This window comes from Scyliorhinus canicula, chromosome 2 (assembly GCF_902713615.1).
Source record: "Scyliorhinus canicula chromosome 2, sScyCan1.1, whole genome shotgun sequence".
NCBI lineage: Eukaryota > Metazoa > Chordata > Chondrichthyes > Carcharhiniformes > Scyliorhinidae > Scyliorhinus > Scyliorhinus canicula.
Window position 1 is genome coordinate 129,548,973 of NC_052147.1, and position 21,130 is coordinate 129,570,102.

At 43.1% G+C, this 21,130-nt stretch overlaps 1 protein-coding gene across 5 annotated transcripts in view; it reads right to left on the reverse strand.

Moving 5' to 3' along the window:
* Positions 1-21,130, reverse strand: part of pcnt (pericentrin) — a 352,612-nt gene that overhangs the window by 22,571 nt on the left and 308,911 nt on the right. For all 5 annotated transcript variants that reach the window (XM_038786588.1, XM_038786581.1, XM_038786572.1 and 2 more), the window contains 3 exons: positions 20,043-20,142; positions 4,752-4,928; positions 3,976-4,208 (listed from right to left, as the gene is read on the reverse strand). In XM_038786588.1, coding sequence (XP_038642516.1) covers positions 3,976-4,208; positions 4,752-4,928; positions 20,043-20,142 — 510 coding nt within the window. The remainder of the gene's footprint in view (positions 1-3,975; positions 4,209-4,751; positions 4,929-20,042; positions 20,143-21,130) is intronic.

Here is a 21,130-nt window from a genome sequence, read left to right on the forward strand (position 1 = left end):
TTGAATTATCCAGGAACTTGGGGAAACTATAGTCCCCCTTTGCTTTCCTCATGGCAATGCCTCAGTCAAAGTTGACTTTTCAACACATCAACCTTTTCGTCTGTAATCTAAATTGTTGTGATCGTTTGAAATTTGGCATTCTTAAATTTGTCCAGATGAGTGCCTCTCTTTTCAGGAATATTGACATTTGGACAAAGCTGTACATGGACTGAAGAAAACTGTATGGACACATTGCTGGTTTATACGTAGAACAATCTTAAATTGTCAGTTTCATTTAGGGGTATATATTTATACGTGGGATATAAAGTGTTGCCATGATGCGGTCTTCATATATAATATAATATATAATGGAATACAATACCTATATATATCCTCAAGTTTCTTTACCGAGGTGTAACCAACAACGGACAAAGATTTAAATGTGGAAATATTCACTGTGATGACGATCGCATAAAGTTGTTTTTTAAGGACAGTCTAAAAGAAAGAGTTGGAGATGGCGTGGCAGAGAAATTTAGGGAGGCAATTCCAAAGCCTGGGATCTAGATGACTGAGGGCACAGTTGGAAAGGGTAATGCAAAAGAAAAGGGGTTATAAATGATGCCGAAGGTGGAGTGGGGAGGATCACATGGTTGGTGGAGGTTTAGAGAGGTAAGTAGGTATTGAGGCATGATAGTGAGAAATGTAAATTTGAGGTACTGGGAGGTCAGGAAATTAATTTGGTGTGCGAGGACAAGGACATTGGGCGACTTAGACCAGATGTTCAGGGATTAAGATGGGGAAAATACAGTATGAAAGTAAACTAATAGGGAACGTAAAAACTGACTGTAAACGTTTCTGGAGGTATGTAAAGAGAAAAAGATTGATAAAAACTAATGTAGGCCCCTCAGAATCAGAAACAGGGGAATTCATAACGGGGAACAAAGAAATGGCTGAGGAACTAAATCCGTACTTGGCTTCTATCTTCATAAAGGAAGACATGAATAATGTACCGGAAGTTCTGAGAAACGCAATGAGTATTAGTAAAGGTTTTGGGGAAATTAATGGGATTGAAGGCAATAAATCTCCAGGGCCTGATCATCTTCATCCCAGAGTACTTAAGGAAGTAGAATTTGAAGATCCAATGGTGGTAATTTTCCAAAATTCTTTGGACTCTGGAATAGCAGATTACTATGTAAAGTTAAAGTGCATGGGATTGTGGGTAGTGTCTTGAGATGGATAGAAAGCTGGTTAGCAGACAGAAAGCAAAAGGTTGGAATAAATAGGTATTTTTCCGATTGGCAGGCAGTAACTAGTGCGGTACCGCAGGGATCTGTGCTAGGACCCCAACTGTTCACATTATATATTAATGATTTGGATGAGGGAACTAAGTGTAGTATCTCCAAATTTGCAGGTGATACAAAGTTGGGTGGGAGGGTGAACTGTGAGGAGGATGCAGAGATGCTTCAGCTGGATTTGGACAGTCTGAGTGAATGGGCACATCTTGGTACATGCAGTATAATGTGAATAAATGTGAGATTATCCATTTTGGTAGCAAAAATAGGAAGACAGATTATTTGAATGGATGTAAATTGAGATGGGTGGATATTCAGCGAGACTTTGGTGCCCTCATGCATCAGTTGCTGAAAGTAAGCAGGCAGGTACAGCAGGCAATAATGAAGTCAAATTGGCCTTCATAGCGAGAGGAATTGAGTATAGAAATAGGATTTTTTTTCTATTGTGCAGCGAAGGTTTACCAGGCTGATTCCTGGGATGGCGGGACTGTCATACGAGGAGAGACTAAATCAGTTAGGATTATATTCATTGGAGTTTAGAAGAGTGAGGGGGGATCTCATAGAAACGTATAAAATTTCAACAGGATTATGTCATAATATACACCAGTATTTCATGGTGCAGACACACACTGATGGACACACAGGGACCAATCAACATGTACAAACACCGCAGCCAATCACCTGTTAGAATACACACACTATAAAGGCAGAGGGCACCACGGTTCCCGCTCATTCTGGGTGCTGTCTCTCAGTGGAACAAGAACTCATCCAGCCCAGCACAGACTCACAACACGTGCTGAGAGAATCAACTGGTTCGGACAAGGCTTAGGTCTCCAGTTTAAGTTAGCATCATTTAGACCCACAGTCATCGTGTGTTAGTTAGTTAGAAACAGTTAATAAAATTGAGTTGTACCTTCATCAGTGTTGGAAGTGTCTGTTCATCTCTCAAGTCTACACTAGCCAACACTTCAGATTAGACAGAGTAGATTCAGAAAGAATGTGCCCAATGGTGGGGGAGCCAAGAACATGAGGATAAGGGTTTACCTTTTAAGACTGAGGTGAGGAGAAATATGTTTATCCAGAGAGTGGTGAATCTCTGGAATTCACTACCACAAAAGTGGTTGAGGCATTGTGTAATTTCAAGAAGGAATTAGATATAGCTCTTGGGGCTAAAGGGATATCAGGGTACGGCGTGGCCAGAGTATTGAACTTGATGATCAGCCATGATCATAATGAATGGTGCTCGAAGGGCCGAATGGTCTCTTTTTGCTTCTATTTTCTATGTATGTTTTTATGTATAATGTGAGGTAGAATAGAGGTTGAAGAGTCCAGATGGTAAATATTGAGGCAGGCCAAGAGAGCATTGGGATTGCAAATCTGAAGGAGACAAAGAAATGGATGACAGTTTTAGCAGTTGTGTTAAGGGAGGGTAGAAAAAAAGACAGTCCTTGTGATGCAGAGAATATGATACTGGCAGTTTACTTATGAGTCGAATAAGAGGCCAGACTTCTGAACACTCTGGTTTATTCTGAGATACTGGTCAGGCAAAGAACTAGAATCAATAGCAAAGGTATGGAGTTGTGGCAGGGGCTGAAGATGATGGTTTTATGTGAACATAGAACATACAGTGCAGAAGGAGGCCATTTGGCCCATCGAGTCTGCACCGACTCACTTTAGCCCTCACTTCCACCCTATCCCTGTTACCAAATAACCCCTCCTAACCTTTATAGGTCACTAAGGGCATTTATCAAGGCCAATCCACCTAACTTGCACGTCTTTGGACTTGTAGGAGGAAACCGGATCACCCGGATGAAACCCACGCAGACGCAGGGAGAACGTGCAGACTCCGCACAGACAGTGACTCAGCAGGGAATCGAATCGGGGACCCTGGCGCTGTGAAGCCACAGTGCTAATTACTTGTGCTACCGTGCTGCCCACAATAACTGTAAATTATTTAAGACTTGATTTCAGACAAATAGTTTTAATAATTGTGAAGGTAATAGAGGACTGCAAGAGCAGTAATGGAGAGGTAGAGTTTTATATCATCTGGGTACATGTAGAAGTTGGGGGGGGGGGGGGGGGTAAGGCAAGGATGGATCACTGGGGGACTCCAGAGATAATAATATTAAGTGGGAATATAGCCATTGTTGGATATGCTCCACCAAAATTCAAATAGTGGACTGAATTGAGGACAGTGCCAGAGCTGGGCAATGTGAAAGGTACATTGGAGAAGAAGTTTGCTCAGCTGTGTCAGTAGCTGTTAAGAGTGGTGGAGGAATGCCATACCATTATAACAATCACAGTATATTTTGTTATGACTTTAGTTAGGGCTGATTTTGTTGCTGTAGCTGGAGAAAATTGATTACAGAAATTCAAACAAGGGGTTGCTAGAAACGTGAGCATAGTTTGTAAAGGGAAATACATTCAAGGACATTGTAGATGGAACAGTAGTTTTCCCCAAGGACAGTGGACTTAATAGTTATTTAATTGATGAAAGACGTGATGTCAGAGATTTTGAAATGGACTTGGAGAGGAAATTATCTATAATATTGGTTAGCATTTGTGCTGGAAGATAAATTTGATGATCCATGGTATAGTGGGAATGGAGGCAACTGAGGGCAACAAGGGAAATTGAATGTTGTTTAAAAGCAAATGATTTCTTCAAAATTAAAACATTTTATCATCAATTTATAAAAACTCATACCTGGATATTGCAATGACCACTCTAATTGCAGAGCGGAATCTTGTCAATGGACGTCGGATGGGCATGTGGAGGTCTGTGGGAGAAGGGTACACTCCCATACGTGCAATTAGACACAGGGTTGCCTGCTCGCATTCCTGGAATCCCCCTAAAAGTAGTAACAGGTATTTCTTCTGGTACACCAAAGCCTTCCGGAAGCTTTCAGCTCGGAGGTACTTGCCATAGAGGCGTTGCATCTGCATGACAAAGGAGCAAATTTTAATTTGGTGCATATAGTACAAAGTACTGGCTAATTGCATCATGTGAACTTTAAATCACAAAGGCCAACTAAACTTTGGTTCTGTATTTTGAAACGAAAAATAATTTTTAAAGAATTTCTGAACAAGCAACTCCGGGACCAGATTAATAACTGAAGATTAATCCTCCATAACTGAGGATTAATCGAGACTGAGGCCAACTGACAACAGAGTAAGAGTTCAGATAAGCAGCACTTAGATAGTTGTCGTCCATAGGTAAAAACATGCGGTTATGCCAAATGCATGCTCGGTCCCACTTACTGAAAACAAAAGTTTTCCCCACAATATCTTAAAACCAGGGCCAGCACTGGGAAAAGAGGAATGTTTTAAGCAGAGGAGTTGATAGCTCAAATTTCTCTGAACATGTTGGAACTGTAACACACAAGTATGTTTTTACCTTGAAATATATCTTAGGATATTCCTGAAATTTAAACAAAATGGAAGCAATACACTGATATAAAGTCAAATCTCTTTGATGTTCACCTTCATGCTGGAGGGGTCAACAAGGTCATGTCGCAAAGGTCGATTTTCAATCTCTCCCATCACTCGAGCCAACTCTGATTCAGTGTCTTTTAAAGAATTCTTTAACTGGCTTCTTTCCTTCATCCAATTTGCCCGTTCAATATTCAGAATTAAATCCAAGTGGTCAATTGGTTTCTCCTAAAATGGAAGATCACAAAGCAATGTCAAAGACAGAGCTGACGAGTGGGGGGGTTTAAATAAATTATGTTTTGCTTTTTTCACAATTTATGAAAATACCTGTCATTTTAAATGGTGCAATGTGGAAACAAAACATAGACCTGGCTTGTGTTTTAGCGCCAAAAAACCCTGCAGGTTTATTCTTTATTTGAAGCTCTAAAGTAACAATACCACCAGCAAAGATTAGGTTTAAATGAGTAAAAGTGATGAAGCGAAATCAATACACCAATAACAAGTCCTCAACATGTATTTGCACTCAAGACTATTAATAGACAACACCCATGATAAAATTAATAATTGGTAATTATATCTGTAACAAATATGAAAAAGTACTTCATTTTCACCGATTTATTCCGTGTAAGGGACCTTCCTGAGGATTCCCTTATTTCCGATTTCTTTTTTTTGCTGTTATCATTTTGATCCATGGATGCTTCATGGACATTCACCTTTAAGTTGAGCAGGAGAAGAAAGGAACTCAAAAGTTACAAAAGAGAACACTGTGCTAACTTTTGAAGAGTAAGAAGTCTTATAACACCAGGTTAAAGTCCAACAGGTTTGTTTCGAATCACTAGCTTTCAGAGCGCAGCTCCTTCAACAGGTGACTGAAGGGATGGGTTTCACAACCACACATAGAAAAAGTCAATGATGCAAGATAATACTTTGATTGAGAATCTCTGCAGGTAATTAAGTCCTTACAGATCAAGACAGAGCAACTGGAGAGAGGGATAATCACAGGTTAAAGACGTCTGAATTGTCTCAAGCCAGGACGGTTGGTAGGATTTTGCAAGCCCAGGCCATCTTGTGTGGGGTGAATGCAATGAGACATGAATCCAAGGTTCCGGTTGAGGCCGTATTCATGCGTGCGGAACATGGCTCCAAGTTTCTGCTCTGCGATTTTGCATTTTCGCGCATCCTGAACGCTTACCCGAAGATCAGAAGCTGAATGCCCTTGACTGCTGAAGTGTTCCCTGACTGGAAGGGAACATTCCTGCCTGCTGATTGTCGTGCGATGCATGTTCATCCATTGTCGCAGTGTTTGCATGGTCTTGCCAATGTGCCACACCTTGGTACATCCTTTCCTGCAGTGTGAGGTAGATAACATTGGCCGAGTCACACAAGTATGTACCGCGTACCTGGTGGGTGGTGTTCTCACCTGCCATGGTGGTACCTCTGCTGTGACAGCAGATGAAGGGACATTGTGCGACTATCGCCAGGCAGGACTGTTCCCTTCCAGTTGGAGAACACTTCAGCAGTCAAGGGCATTCAGCCTCTGATCTTCGGGTAAGCGTTCTCCAAGGCGGTCTTCAGAACGCATGACAATATAGCATGCAACAAGTTTGGGATGGGGGGGGGGGGTTAGGAATTGGATAATAGATAATCTGTTGTATTTGCTGCTATTTATAGTTATTGCTATTCACAAACTTACTTGTTTTTAAATTTACAAACCTGGTGACTGTAGTTATTGGGCAACCGAGGGCCAAAGCCTTCAGGTGTTTTTTCTAAGAATTATTTATTCATTTCAATTCTCTTACTTAAAACTAAAGTGGGGCTAGAATTGACCGCACACTAGCCCAGGGGACCGTAACATAATTTGGGGGCTCGCGTCTGTGATCTTTGGAACATCTATCTGGTTTGGGTTACAGTATGAAGTCAAAAAACCCTTCAGGTTTTTCTTTATTTGAAGCACTAAAGTAACAAAGCCACCAGCAAAGATTAGGTTTAAATGAGTAAAAGTGATGAAGCGAAATCAATACACCAATAACAAGTCCTCAACATGTATTTGCACTCAAGACTATTAATGTTTGGGTTACAGTATGAAGTCAAAAGAGACACCAGGTTTGTTGCAAGATAACAGGATGAGACTGGAAGGTGCATTGGAGTAGCACGGCGGCACAATGGCTAGCACTGTTGCCTCACAGCTCCATGGACCCAGGTTCAATTCCAACCTCGGGTGACTGTCTATGCAGTTTGTACTTTCTCCCCGTGTCTGCATGGGTTTCCTTCGGGTGCTTCGGTTTCCTCCCACAGTCCAAAAATGTGCAGGTTAAGTGGATTGGCTATGCTAAATTGCCCCTCGGTGCAGACCCGATGGACCAAATGGCTTCCTTCTGTACTGTACGGATTGTATGATTCCATGAAGAAAATTCTCCAAGTGGACGACTTGTGTTTGGTTTATTTAAAAGGGCTTTAAAAAGACAAGTCAACCGAATTGACAGGTGAATTAAAAATAGGGGTGCCAGCTAAAGCTAGGAAAGAAATGCAGTTGGTTCTGCTGCAGAGGGAAGGGGTAATAAATGTGCCCTTAGTTCATCCACTTTATTGCAAATGCCCCGTGCATTAAGGCACAGAGCCTTTAAGTTTGTCTTTTTCACATTGTTTGTCTTGCTCCCAATATTTTTCTTTATTGTCCTGTTAAAATTATGCTCTTGGTTTCTCCACCCATCATATTTCTTATTCATTTTCTACCCTTTTTATTTTGCCCTTGCTCCCTCTTTTTCTGCAATAGTTATAGGGGATTCAATTGTAAGGGAAATAGACAGGTGTTTTCTGTGACCGCAAACGAGACTCCAGGATGGTATGTTGCCTTCCTGGTGCTAGGCGCAAGGATGCCTCGGAGCGGGGACAGGACATTCTGGAGGAGGAGGGTGAACAGCCAGTGGTCGCGGTACAAAGACACAGGTAAAAAAAGGGATGAAGTCCTAAAAGCAGAATGAAGGGAGCTAGGAAGGAAGTTAAGAAATCGGACGTCGAAGGTAGTGATCTCAGGATTACTACCAGTGCTACGTGCTAGTCAGAGTAGAAATGACAGGATATATAGGGTGAATACGTGGCTGAAGAGATGGTGTCAGGGGGAGGATTTTAGATTCCTGGGGCATTGGGACCGGTTCTGGGGGAGGTGGGACCTGGACAAACTGGACAGGTTACACCTGGGCAGGACTGGAACTGATACTGATGTCCTAGGGGGGCTATTTGCTCGTTCAATTGGGGAGGGTTTAAGCTAATATTGTGGGGGGGGGGGGGGGGGGGGGGAAACCAATGTAAGGAGCCAGAAAAAGAGGGAGCAAGGGCAAAATAAAAAGGGTAGAAAATGAACAAGAAATATGATGGGTGGAGAAACCAAGGGCAAAATTTTAACAGGGCAATAAAGAAAAATATTGGGAGCAAGACAATCAATGTGAAAAAGACAAACTTAAAGGCTCTGTCCCTTAATGCACGGAGCATTTGCAATAAAGTGGATGAACTAATCGCGCAGATAAATATAAATGGGTATGATATAATTGGGATTATGGAAATATGGCTGGGTGACCAGGGATGGAAACCGAATGTCCAGAGTTTTCAGTCTTTAGGAAGGACAGGCATAAAATAAAAGGTGGTAGCGTGGCACTGCTAGTTAAAGAGAAAATTAACGCAATAGTGAGAAAGGATATTAGCTCTGACAATGTGGAATCTGTATGGGAAGAGTTGAGAAATACTAAGGGACAAAGCAAAAAACATTAGTGGGTGTCATATACAGATCCCCAAACTGCACTGGTGAGGTTGGGAATGGCATTAAACACGAAATTAGAGATGCATGTAATACGGGAATATCGGTGATCATGGGTGATTTTACTCTTCACATAGATTGGGCAAATCAAATTAGTCGCAATGCCGTACAGGAGGAATTCCTGGACTGTATACGGGATTGTTTTCTTGACCTTTATGTGGAGGAACCAACTAGAGAGCAGGCCATCTTAGACTGGGTATTGTGTAATGAGAAGGGAATCATTGCCAATCTGGCAGTACGAGACCCCTTGGGGATGAACGACCATAACAGGATCGAATATTTTAATCAAGATGGAGTGAAGTAGTTGATTCGGAGACTAGGGTGCTGAATCTTAATAAAGGGAACTATGAGGATATGAGGCGTGAGTTGGCCTTGATAGATTGGGGAGATTTACTTAAAGGGATGACAGTGGATAGACAATGGCGAACATTCAAGGAACGCATGAGGGAAACAACAGCAACTGTTAATTCCTGTCTGGCAGAAAAACAAAGGGGGTAAGAGGGCCAATCCATGCCTTACAAAGGAAATTAAAAAGAGTATCCGGTACAAGGAAGAAGCATACAGATTGGCCAAGAAAAATAACAGATCTGAGGAGTGGGAGCAGTTTAGAATTCAGCAAAAAAGGATGAAGGGATTGATTAAGAAGGGGAAAGTACAGTATGAAAGGAAACTTGCAGGGAACATAAAGACTGACACTAAGAGTTTCTACAGATATGTGAAGAGAAGGATTGGTAAAGAGAAATGTAGACCCAGTGCAGACAGGAACAGGGGAATGCAGAATAAGGGACAAAGAAATGGCTGAGCAATTAGATACATACTTTGGTTCTGTCTTCACAAATGAGGACACAAATCAGATCCCAGAAATGTTGGGAGAATGAAAGGTTTAGTGAGGGAAGAACTGAGGGAGATCAACATTAGTAGAGAAATAGTGCTGGGAAAACTGATGGGATTGAAGGTGGATCAATCCCCAGGGCCTGAGAATCTGTATCCCAGAGTTAAGGAGGTGGCTCTGGAAATAGTGGATGCATTGGTGGTCACCTTCCGGGATTATATAGATTCTGGAACTGTCCCTGCAGATTGGAGGGTAGCTCACGTCACTCCGATATTCAAAAAGGGAGGTAGAGAGAAAGCAGGGAATTATAGACCAGTAAGCCTAACATCGGTAGTGGGGAAAATGCTTGAATCCATTATTAAGGACTTTATAGCGGAACATTTAGAAAGCAGTGGCAGGATCAGTCAGAGACAGCATGGATGTAAGAAGGGAAAATCATGCTTGACAAATCTGTTGGAATTCGTTGAAGATGTAACCAGTACAATAAACAAGGGGGAGCCAGTCGATGTAGTATATTTGGACTTTCAAAAGGCGTCTGACAAAGTCCCGCATAAGAGATTGTGAAAATTAAAGCACATGGGATTGGGGGAAATGTATCGAGGTGGATAGAAAACTGGTTGGCAGAGAGGAAACAGAGAGTAGGGATTAATGGGTCCTTTTCAAATTGGCAGGCAGTAACTAGTGGGGTACCACAGGGCTCGGTGCTGGGACCCCAGCTATTCACAAATATATTAATGATTTGGATGAGGGAACAAAATGTAACATCTCAAAGTTTGCAGATGATACCAAGTTAGGTGGGAGGGTGAATTGTGACGAGGATGCAGGGATCCTACAGTTGGGCGAGTGGGCAAATCAATGGTAGCTGCAGTATAATTTGGATAAGTGTGAGGTTATTCACTTTGGAAGCAAAAACAGGAAGGCAGATTACCACCGGAATGCTTATAAATTGGAATTCTGTATGCAGCAGAACCTGGTGTCCTTGTGTACCAATCGTTGAAGGTAAGCATGCAGGCGCAGGAGGCAGTAAAGAAGACTAATGGTATGCTGGCCTTCATTGCAAGAGGCTTCGAGTATAGAAGCAGGGATGTGTTGCTGCAATTATACAGGGCCTTGGTGAGGCCACACATGAGTATTGTGTGCAGTTTTGGTCTCCTTCTCTGAGGAAGGATGTTCTTGCTCTCAAGGGAATGCAGCGTAGGTTTACCAGACTGATTCCAGGGATGGCGGGATTGTCATATGAGAAGAGTGACTAGGTTGGGATTGTTCTCGCTGGAATTGAGAATAATGAGGGGGGTATCTCATAGAGACATATAAAGTTTTAACGGGACTAGACAGGGTAGATGCAGGGAAGATGTTACCAATGGTAGGTGTGTCCAGAACCAGGGGTCACAGCCTGAGGTTTCAGGGTAAACAATTTCAGACAGATATAAGGAAACATTTCTTCACACAAAGAATGATGAGCCTGTAGAATTCATTACCACAAGAAGTAGTTAATGCTAAAACTTTGAATATATTCAAGAGGTGGCTAGATATAGCACTTGGGGAGAATGGGATCAAAGGTTATGGGGAGAAAGCAGGATTGAGCTATTGAGTTGGATGATCAGCCATGATCATGATGAATGGCAGAGCAGGCTCGAAGGGCCTAAAAGCCTCCTCCTGCTCCTACCTTCTAAGTGTCTATGATACATTAGTTGAAAATTGGTGGGTGCCACAGTAGCACAGTGGTTAGCAATGTTGTTTCACAGCACCAGAGACCCAGATCTGATTCACAGCTTGCGTCACTGTCTGTGCGGAGTCTGCACCCTCTCCCTGTGTCTGCGTAATTTCCTCTGTGTGCTCCGGTTTCCTCCCAGAAGTCCCAAAAGGCGTGCTTGTTGGGTGAATTGGACATTTTGAATTCTCTCCTCAGCGTACCCGAACAGGCGCCAGAATGTGGAGACTGGGGGATTTTCACAGTAACTTCATTGCAGTGTGAATGTAAGCCTACTTGTAACACTAATCAAGATTATTATATTTACTTGGGTCTATTAGAAACACAGGCGAGCCCACAAAGTTGTGTCGCATAAAAGACATTTTCTGGTGGGGAAACTGAGTTGGAGAGAATTTGGTTGCACTTCGAGCATGACGGGGAATTAAAAAGAATGGAGCATGAAATGGAAATGCAGCAAAAAGAAATGAGGGTGCAGCAAAAAGAAAAAGCTTTTCAAATGGAAATGAGCAGGTTGGAATTAGAGAGAGGAAAAAGCAAAAGAGAGCGAGTTCCAGTTTAAGGCACTGGCAATTAAAAGGGAGCTGCCAGGACCTAGAGGGGAGCTTAATCCTTGAACGGAACCCAGTGGGGTTATGCTTAAATTTATACCGGCCCTCCCAAAAAAATTTTTTAAACTAGAAACTTTTTTTTTTTTTTAGGGCATTTGAGAAAATAGGAACCCAATGAAGTCGCCGAAAGAAAAGTGAACATTAACCATGCAAGTAAATTGAAGGGCGGGCACAGGAAGTTTATGCTTTCCCGTCAGAGGAAGTAAAAAAGGCTATTCTGCGTCCTATGAATTGGTTCGCGAGGCATATGGGCAAAAGCTTTGAAATGTAAGGGACAGCCAGGATAGATGAATGCAAATTCAAAAGGGTTAAGCAGAACAATTTTATCAGATGGTACCTGTATTGCAAGTTGAAACTACCTATGAGGCTCTGAGAGAGGTCATTCTCTTTGAAGAATTTAGGAATCTTCTGTGATAAGAACCCATGTTGAAGATCAAAGGGTGTAAACCGCTAGACAAGCAGCAATAATGGTAAATGATTATGAGCTGATCCATAAATTTAAACCTTTGTTCCATCACCCACAACATTTTGAAAAAGACAGGAAGTTGGAGAGTGAAAGGAAGGCAGGTAGCCAAGGTAAGGAATGGATAGCTGGGAATGCTCCAAGATCTCCTCTCAGACCAGGAAGGAAGGTAGAGAGTGAAGGTGAGACTTGGAAGCCTCGGTGTTACCATTATAAGGTGGGACATGTTCATTCAGCACGTTGGAAGTTGCAAGGAAGGCTCATGGAATTCTTTGGAGTTCATAAGGAACAAAAGTGGAGAATACTACAGGACAGACTGTAGCTCTAACTGGACTTGGGAGACTCGAGGTAAACACTGCTGTTGGAGCAGGTGTGAGGAATGAGGCAGAATGGATTGGATTTGTTTATAGTCACATGTACCAAGGTAATGTATTTTTCTTCGAGCAGCTCAAACAGATCATTTAGTACATGAAAATAAAATAAAAGAACAAGAAAATACATAAAAGGGTCCACAATGCAAATGCATAGACATCAGGTGAAGCATACAGGAGTGTAGTATTAATCAGGTCAGTCCATAGGAGTTTAGGAGTCTGGTAACAGCGGGGAAGAAGCGGTTTTTGAATCTGTTCGTGCGTGTTCTCAGAATTTTGTATCTCCTGCCCGATGGAGGAAGTTGGGAGAGTGAGTAAGCCGGGTGGGAGATGTCTTTGATTATGCTTCCCGCAGGCAGCAAGAGATGTAGATAAGAGTCAATGGATGGGAGGCAGTTTTGTGTGATGGACTGGGCTGTGTTCACGACTTTCCGAAGGTTCTTGCGGTCTTGGGCCAAGCAGTTGCCATACCAGGCTGTGATGCAGCCAGATTGTATGCTTTCTATGGTGCATCTGGTAAGAGTCAGTGTGGAAATGCCGAATTTTCTTAGTTTCCCGAGGACGTAAATGCGCTGTTGTGCTTTCTTATTGGTAGCCTCGACGTGGGTGGACCAGGACAGGCGTTTGGAGATGTGCACCCCTACCAATTTGAAACTGTTAACCATCTCCAACCATCGCCAACACTAAGGGCATTAAAATGGTCATTGGATAGACATATGGACGATAAGGGAATAGTGTAGATGGGCTTTAGAGTGGTTTCACAGGTCGGCGCAACATCGAGGGCCGAAGGGCCTGTACTGTGCTGTAATGTTCTATCTCCACCTCAGCTCTGTTGATGCAGAAGGAGGTGTGTACAGTACTAAAGTGAGTTTTCACTTTCAGGAAGGCCGATCTGACTTCAGAAGCTGTGGCAGTGGGTATGGGTGTGTTTTGGGCTGCTGAGGCACTCGACAGCGGATCGATGGTTTCTTGCTCGAACCGAGCATAGAATGCATTGAGTTCATCAGGGAGGGATGCGCTGCTGCAGGAGATACTGGTCTGCTTCGCTTTTTTGCCCATTATGTTGCTTAGGCATTGCCACAACCGACGAGAGTCTGTAACGCTAGTCTGTGACTAGCTTGGTCTGAGAATTTCTCTTGGCATCCCGGATGGCTTTGCGGAGGTCGTACCTGGATTTCTCGTAGAGGTCAGGTTGCCTGATTTGAATGCCTCAGACCTGTCCTTCAGTAGGGAGTCAATCTGCCGATTGTCATAGTTTCCATTGGGGGACTTATGTACTGCTTTCTTTGGCACAGTCATCCACACATTTGCTGATGAAGTCTGTGATGGTGGCATATGCATTCAGGTTTGTCGCTGAGTTCTTAAATATGGACCAGTCCACTATCTCAAAGCAGTCATGTAGGAGCTCTTCTGTTTCCTCAGACCAGCACTGCCCGACTTTCTTGGCCGGATACTCTTGCTTAAGTTTCTGCTTGTATGACAGGAGAAGAAGCACCGTCTTATGGTCCAATTGTCTAATTTTCTAAGTGCGGTCGGGGAATGGAACGGTAGGCGCCTTTGATTTTTGAGTAGCAGTGGTCAAGAATGTTGTTGCCCCTGGTGGGGCAGGAGATGTGCTGGTGGAATTTTGGCAGTACACTCTTGAGGTTGGTCTTGCTGAAGTCCCTGGCTATGATGAACAAGGCCTCCAGGTGTTCTGTTTCGTTGTTGTTTATAACTGTGTACAGTTGTCCAGCTCCTTTTTCACTTCTGCCTGGGGTGTGATGTAGACCGCTGTGATAATGGCTGAAATTAACTCATGTGGAAGTAGTATGGGCGGCACTTCACGGTCAGGTGTTCCAGGTCCGGGGAGCAGCAGGTCGCCACATCCAAGCACCAGGCGGAGTTGACGAGGAGGCAAACCCCTCCACCCTTCGCTTTGCTTGATGACACGGTGCAGTCCGCCCGATGAATACTAAAAGGGATTTTGCTTCCTCCTTAAATCTTCCTCTTGTTACTGACTCTCCTGCCAGTGAAAACAGTTTCTTCCTATTTAATCCATTAAAAGCGCTCAGATTCTGAACACCTCTGTTAAATCTCCACTTAAAACTTCTCTGCCCAAGGTTGAGTCTCTTAATTTAATTCCCTCATTCTTTGGATCATTTTAGCAAATCTCCTCTGCATTCTCTCCAAGGTCTTGATGAGAGATATGGAGCACTTTGGTCAAAGCTGAAGATTACCCCATTGTCCTCACCCGAGGTAGCCAAACCTATAACTATTTAAAGGGATACAGGTGCTATGCAAACTCTCTTATGGGAGAAGGGTATGGTTTTCCCTCAGAGTTCAATGAAAGCTAAGGTATTAATGAAGGGGGTAGGTGGAGATTACATCCTAGTTCTATTATATAAAGTACAATTAAGTGTCAGGATTAGTAGTTGTCTGAGTGGTTAAGGAGTTACCAGCGGACGGAGTAGACTTACTTTTGGGGAATACTTTGGCAGGAGTGAAGGTTGTAGCTTCATTCATAATTACAGGCAGTTCGAGGGAAGTACTGCAGATAGCACATGGGAGACCAATGGCAGCTCAGGTGGGAATTAGGAAAACTAATTGGGCATTAAATGACTCAAAGAAAATGTTGCTCGACATGAATCACATATCAAATGACAATGGTAATGAATTTGATTCTGTTGATACTGATGAAATTATCTCGACGAGAATGATTCCTCACAGAAATTTGTCAAAGATAGAATATATTCGAAAACCAGATTCCGAGAAGTCAAAAACTGAAGGTAATCCTAAGAAAGAAGGCTCTGAATCGAATAGTAATAACAATGATGAAGATTCAGACAAGAGCTCTGAATCCAATTTGGATTCTGATTATGAAGAAATGATAAACAACTGCTACCGAATAGATCTGTTACTAACTGATCTTGAACAGATGACAAGTAATTATTCCAAAGCTCAGGAAAAAGGCAGCAAATCGGAAGAAGAAAGTGAATTGGACTTTCCTAAAAGTAACTTGTTACAGCCTCTCACAGTAAAACCATTGCAATTCATTTCAAGTGCAAATAATTTCCAGAACTTGGCTGTTTTGAAGGAAAAATACCTAGTAGCATGACATCAGCTATTCAGGATAAGGACAACAATAACTGAAATGACACCAAGCAAATGGCTGATTAACCCATTATGATTATCCATTTAGGCCAAAAAAATAAAAGACAGATTATCTAAATGGAAAGCAGATTCAAAATGCGTCTAGGCAGAGGGATCTGGCTGTCTTCATGAATTGCAGAAAGTCGGAATGCAGGTACAGCACGTAATTAAAAAGGCAAATGGAATGTTAGTGTTTATTGCGGAAGGACTGGATATAAAAGTAGACAAGTGTTTTTGCAATTGTGTAGGGTGTTGGTGAGACGACGTCTGGGGTATTGTGTCCAGTTTTGGTCTCCTTATTTGAGGAAGGATGTGGTGGAATTGGAGGCAGTTCGGAGGAGGTTCACCAGATTGATTCTAGGGATGAAAGAGTTGACGTGTAAGGAGATATTAATCAGTTTGGGCTTATATTTGCTGGAGTTTAGAAGGATGAAAGGGGATCCAATCGAGTTATGTAAACTACTTAAAGGGATTTTGCCTCCTCCTTAAATCTTCCTCTTGTTACTGACTCTCCTGCCAGTGAAAACAGTTTCTTCCTATTTACTCCATTAAAAACGCTCAGGTTCTGAACACCTCTGTTAAATCTCCACAAACTTCTCTGCCCAAGGAGAAAATCTTGAGCCTCTTGATTTATGTCCCTCATTCCTTGGACCATTCTAGCAAATCTGCTCTGCACTCTCTCCAACGTCTTGGACACACTCCAGCTGGGACCTACCATTGATTTATAAGATTTATCATAGTTTTCTTACTTTTTTATTCCACACCTCAATTTATAAAGCCAAAGATCTAATGTATATTTTAAACAGCTTTCTCAACTTGTTCTGCCAGTTTGTGTACATAAATCCGTATCACTTTGCACACATCTCCTTCAAAACTATACCATATAGTTTATAGAGCCTCTCTTCATTGCCCCTTCCAAATTAGATCACTTTACACTTCCCTGCATCAAGTTGCATCTGCCACGTGACTGCATCTGGCACCAGTCTGTCCACATCCTCCTGAAGTTCTCACTGCCATTATATTTTGAATGTTGAAATTATGTCCTTTCTATTCAAGTCCAAGTCATTAATATGTATCAATGGGAACAGTGGCCATACTGACCCCACAAAGGGAGGGACATCAACCTACTCCCTCTGCTTGTCTAAAAACAATCTTGCACCACTCCTCACAGAATGTTCACAGCACAGAAGAGACAGTTCAGGGTTTTGTGTTCGTGCCAGCTCTCTTTCAAATTTGATTCTTACTTTCAGTCCAATGCCAATTTCAGAATCACGCTGTACTCTAATTATCTCGGCTTAAACATGTCTATTACCAACCTACTTTTGAAAGTCCATATATATCAAATCAGATGCACTACCTTCATTAACCATCATCTCTCAGGATCTATGAGAACAAAGGAAAATACAGCACAGGAACAGGCCCTTCAGCCCTCCAAACCTGTGTCCATCATGATGCCCCAACTGAAAAAAAAAACTTCTGCCCTTACTCGGTCCGTATCCCTCTATTTCCTCCTTATTCATGCACCCATTCAGATGCCTCTTACAAATTTGCTGATGTGTCTGCTTCCACCAGATCATCTGGCAGCACATTCCAGACACCCACCACTCTACATGAAAAACGTATTGCGCACATCTCCCTTAAACCTTTCCCCTTGAACCTGTGCCCCCTTGTAACTGACACTTCCACCCCTGGAAAAAGCCTCCGGCTATTGACTCTATCTCTGCCTCTCACAATTTTGTAGACCTCTATCAGGTCTCCCCTCAGCCTCCATCTTTCCAATGAAAACAATCTTATTTTATTCGACCTCTCCTCATAGCCAACACCCTCGAGACCAAGCAACACCGTGGTGAACTTTCTTTGCACTCTCTTCAAAGCTTCCACGTTCTTCTGATAATGTGGTGAACAGAACTGCACGCAATACTCCAAAGGAAATGAAAATCGATTCTTGTCAAAAGTAGGCTTCAATGAAGTTACTGTGAAAAGCCCCTAGTCGCTACATTCCGGCACCTGTTCAGGGAGGCTGGTATGGGAATTGAACCCGTGCTGCTGGCCTTGTTCTGGATTACAAGCCAGCTGTTTAGCCTAACCATGGTTTTATATAGCTACAACATGATTTCCCAACTCCTCTACTCAATGCTCCGGCTGATGAAAGCAAGCATGCCTTCACCTTGGCTACTTGTGTTGCCACTTTTAAGGAACCGTAGGCCTGCACATCCAGATCCCTCACTATGTTAATGTTTCTAAGGGTTCTGCCAGTTACAGTATAATTCATACCTAGATTTTATCCTCCAAAATGCATCTCCTCATATTTGTCCAGATAAAAATCCATCTGCCATTTCTGTGGCCAAGTCTCCAATTTATATCCTGTTGTATCCTCTGACAATCCTCAGCACTGTCAACAACTCTGCCAATCTTCGTGTCATCCGCAAACATACTAATGGGACCACCCACATTTTCCTCCAGATCATTTATATATATTACGAACAACAGAGGTCTCAGCACTGATTCCTGCGGAACACCACTAGCTATAGATCTCCATTCTGAAAAACACCTCGCCACCTGTCTTCTATAACCAAGGTAGTTCTGTATCTATCTAGCCAGTCATCCCAAATCCCATATGATTTTTGTTCCAGTCTGCCATGTTGGACCTTGTCAAACACCATTCTTAAGTCCGTATAAATTACACCCACAGCTCTTCCCTCATCAATTTTCTTTGTCACCTCTTCAAAAAATTCAATCAAGCTGGTGAGACATGATCTCCCCCATACAAAACCGTGCTGCCCGTCAGGAACTAGTCCATTTTTCTCCAAATGTGAATATAACCTGTCCCCAGTATCTTTTCCAAAAGCTTCCCCACCACTGATGTCAGGCTCACTGGCCTATAAATTTGCTGGATTATCCCTACTTCCTTTATTAAACAAGGGAACAACATTGGCTATCCTCCAGCCCTCTGGAACCTTGTCAAAGAGGATGTGAAAATATGTTAAATCCAGATTATTTTTAAAATTTCATTCATGTGATGATGGTCACTGGCAAGGCCAGTATTTGTTGCCCACCCCCAATTGCCCTTGAACTAAGCCATTTTAGAGGGAAGTTAAGAGTCAACCACTTTGTTGTGGATCTGGAGTCACATGAAGGCCAGACCAGCTAAGGATGGCAGATTTTGTTCCCGAATCAGACATTAATCAACCAGATAAATTTTTACAACAAATGATAGTCTCAGTAACGCACTAACTTCATATTCTGGATTGCATTACTTGCATTTAAATTCCACCAGCTGGCATAATGGGATTTGATCCCACGTACCCAGAGCATTAGCTTGGGTCACTGGATTACTAGTGAACATTACCACTATAACATCATCTCCCCCAAATTAGGAGATGTTTGGAAATAACTGTTCCTATGTTCCTAAATGGGCCAACCAAGGGCAGCCATGGAGATAAATTAAATACGTCGCATGGTTTGACGTAAGAAATGAGTTCCAGGATTTTGATCCAGCAACAGTGAATGAATAGCAAATGAGGAATAAGAGGTAATCTACCAGCACAGACAGAAATAGAGACTTTGGGATATGGGCTTTGCTTCATTTGGAGACTTACTGTGTTCAAAGTCAACACTTTTCTGCTGATTGGCCTTTCAAATAATGGCCCAATTCTGGTTTGCATTAACAAATAGGGAAGAAATCAGATTCATCTTTTCAGACATCACGGGCGTGATTCTCCGACCCCCACGCCGGGTGGGAGAATCGCGAGAGTGCCAGGCGATTCCCGCCACGCCACCCTGGCACCCACACGCGATTCTCGCACCCACCCCTCCCCAAAATGGCGTGCCGAGTTTTACGACAGGGCGCTCGGAGAATCGCCGCTCGCCGTTTCCAACGGTCGAGCGGCGATTCTCCGGCCCGGATGGGCCGAGCGGCCTGCCCAATCCGACCGGTTCAAGCCGGTGCCAACCACACCTGGTCGCTGCCAGCGTGCGAACGCTGCGTATGCGGCCTGCTTTTGGGGGGAGGGGGGGGGGGGGGAGAGGATCGAGCACCAGAGGGGTGCTCAGTGGGGGTCTGGCCCGCGATCGGTGCCCACCGATCGGCGGGCCGGCGTCTCCAAAAGACGCACTCTTTTCCCCCGCCGCCCTGCAAGATCACTCGTCCATGTCTTGCGGTGCGCCCGTGGGGAGGACGGCAACCGCGCATGCGCGGGTTGGAGCTGGCAACCTGCGCATGAGACGTTATTTAAGCGCTGCCGGCCGCGTCATTTACGAGAATAGGGGGCGAGGAGCGGCCTCCGACGCCGGAGTGAAACACTCCGGTTTTCACTCCGCCGTCGGTACTTAGTCTCCTGTTGGGAGAATTGCGCCCCACATATCTACCCATCTCAACAGTCACTCACTTTTGGTTGCTTTTAACCTCACTTACCTGTGTGCTAGAAAGAAATTGCTGTGAATCATAGTTTGACTCAATCAGGATCTTTAACAGGTCTCTTATATCTTCAGTCTTTATGTGACCTTCCAGCCCCCTAAGAGTAGATGAACATGGTTTATTTGAAATGTTACCATCCCGGATGAGAACCCAACTATCTTTATTTTGTAAAACTGAAGAACAGCTACTACATCCCAGGAGTGATAACACTGGCCAATAAGTACATTTTACATTAAAATAAACTTTAATTTAAACACAGAATTAAACACATTAGCAACAAAGAAATAGTTTTACGGTTAATCTCATTTTGCTTGTCCTGGAAGCAATTCCTTTGTCCAGACAGACCAGGCCCCACCCACTAGCTACACCAGCTGCACTCAAATCTCACAGCAATCATTTGTTTCATGTTACAAGATGTGCCTTGACTTATTTAGCTGGACGCAAACTGTTACATTACATTAGCTCTCTCTATCTGCAAAGAGGTAAAATGTTTTTTTTAACATATTTAGAGTACACAATTCATTTTTTCCAATTAGGGGGCAATTTAGTGTGGCCAATCTACCTAGCCTGCACAACTTTGGGTTGTGGGGGTGAGACCCACACAAACACGGGAGAATGTGCAAATTCCACACGGACAGTGACCCAGAGCCGGAATCGAACCTGGGACCTTGGCGTCGTGAGGCAGCTGTGCTCCCCACTGCGCCACCTACTGCCCGTAAAATGTTTTTAAATATCCATGAGCAAAACATTTCCTCTGCAAAATTCTCTGATTGCCTCACATTTAATCACAGCTCTAGCAGACATACTTGTCTGTATGCAAAAAACCCAAAATATAAAATGACAATTTCTTACATTCATCACAGAAGGCACATGTGCTGAAATGGTTTTTTTCACATTATTTTTGAAAAATGTGAACTGCATACACAGGTGTTACAGGAAGTGCTTCTCTATTCTCCAACCTACAGAAAAGGTTTCCCTTGAAAATTATCTATAGATCAGTGCAACCAGCGAAGGAAAGATGGAAGGAAAGAAAAGGGGAAAGTAGGGATTGAAGGAGAAGTAGGATAAAATTAATGATGGGGAAG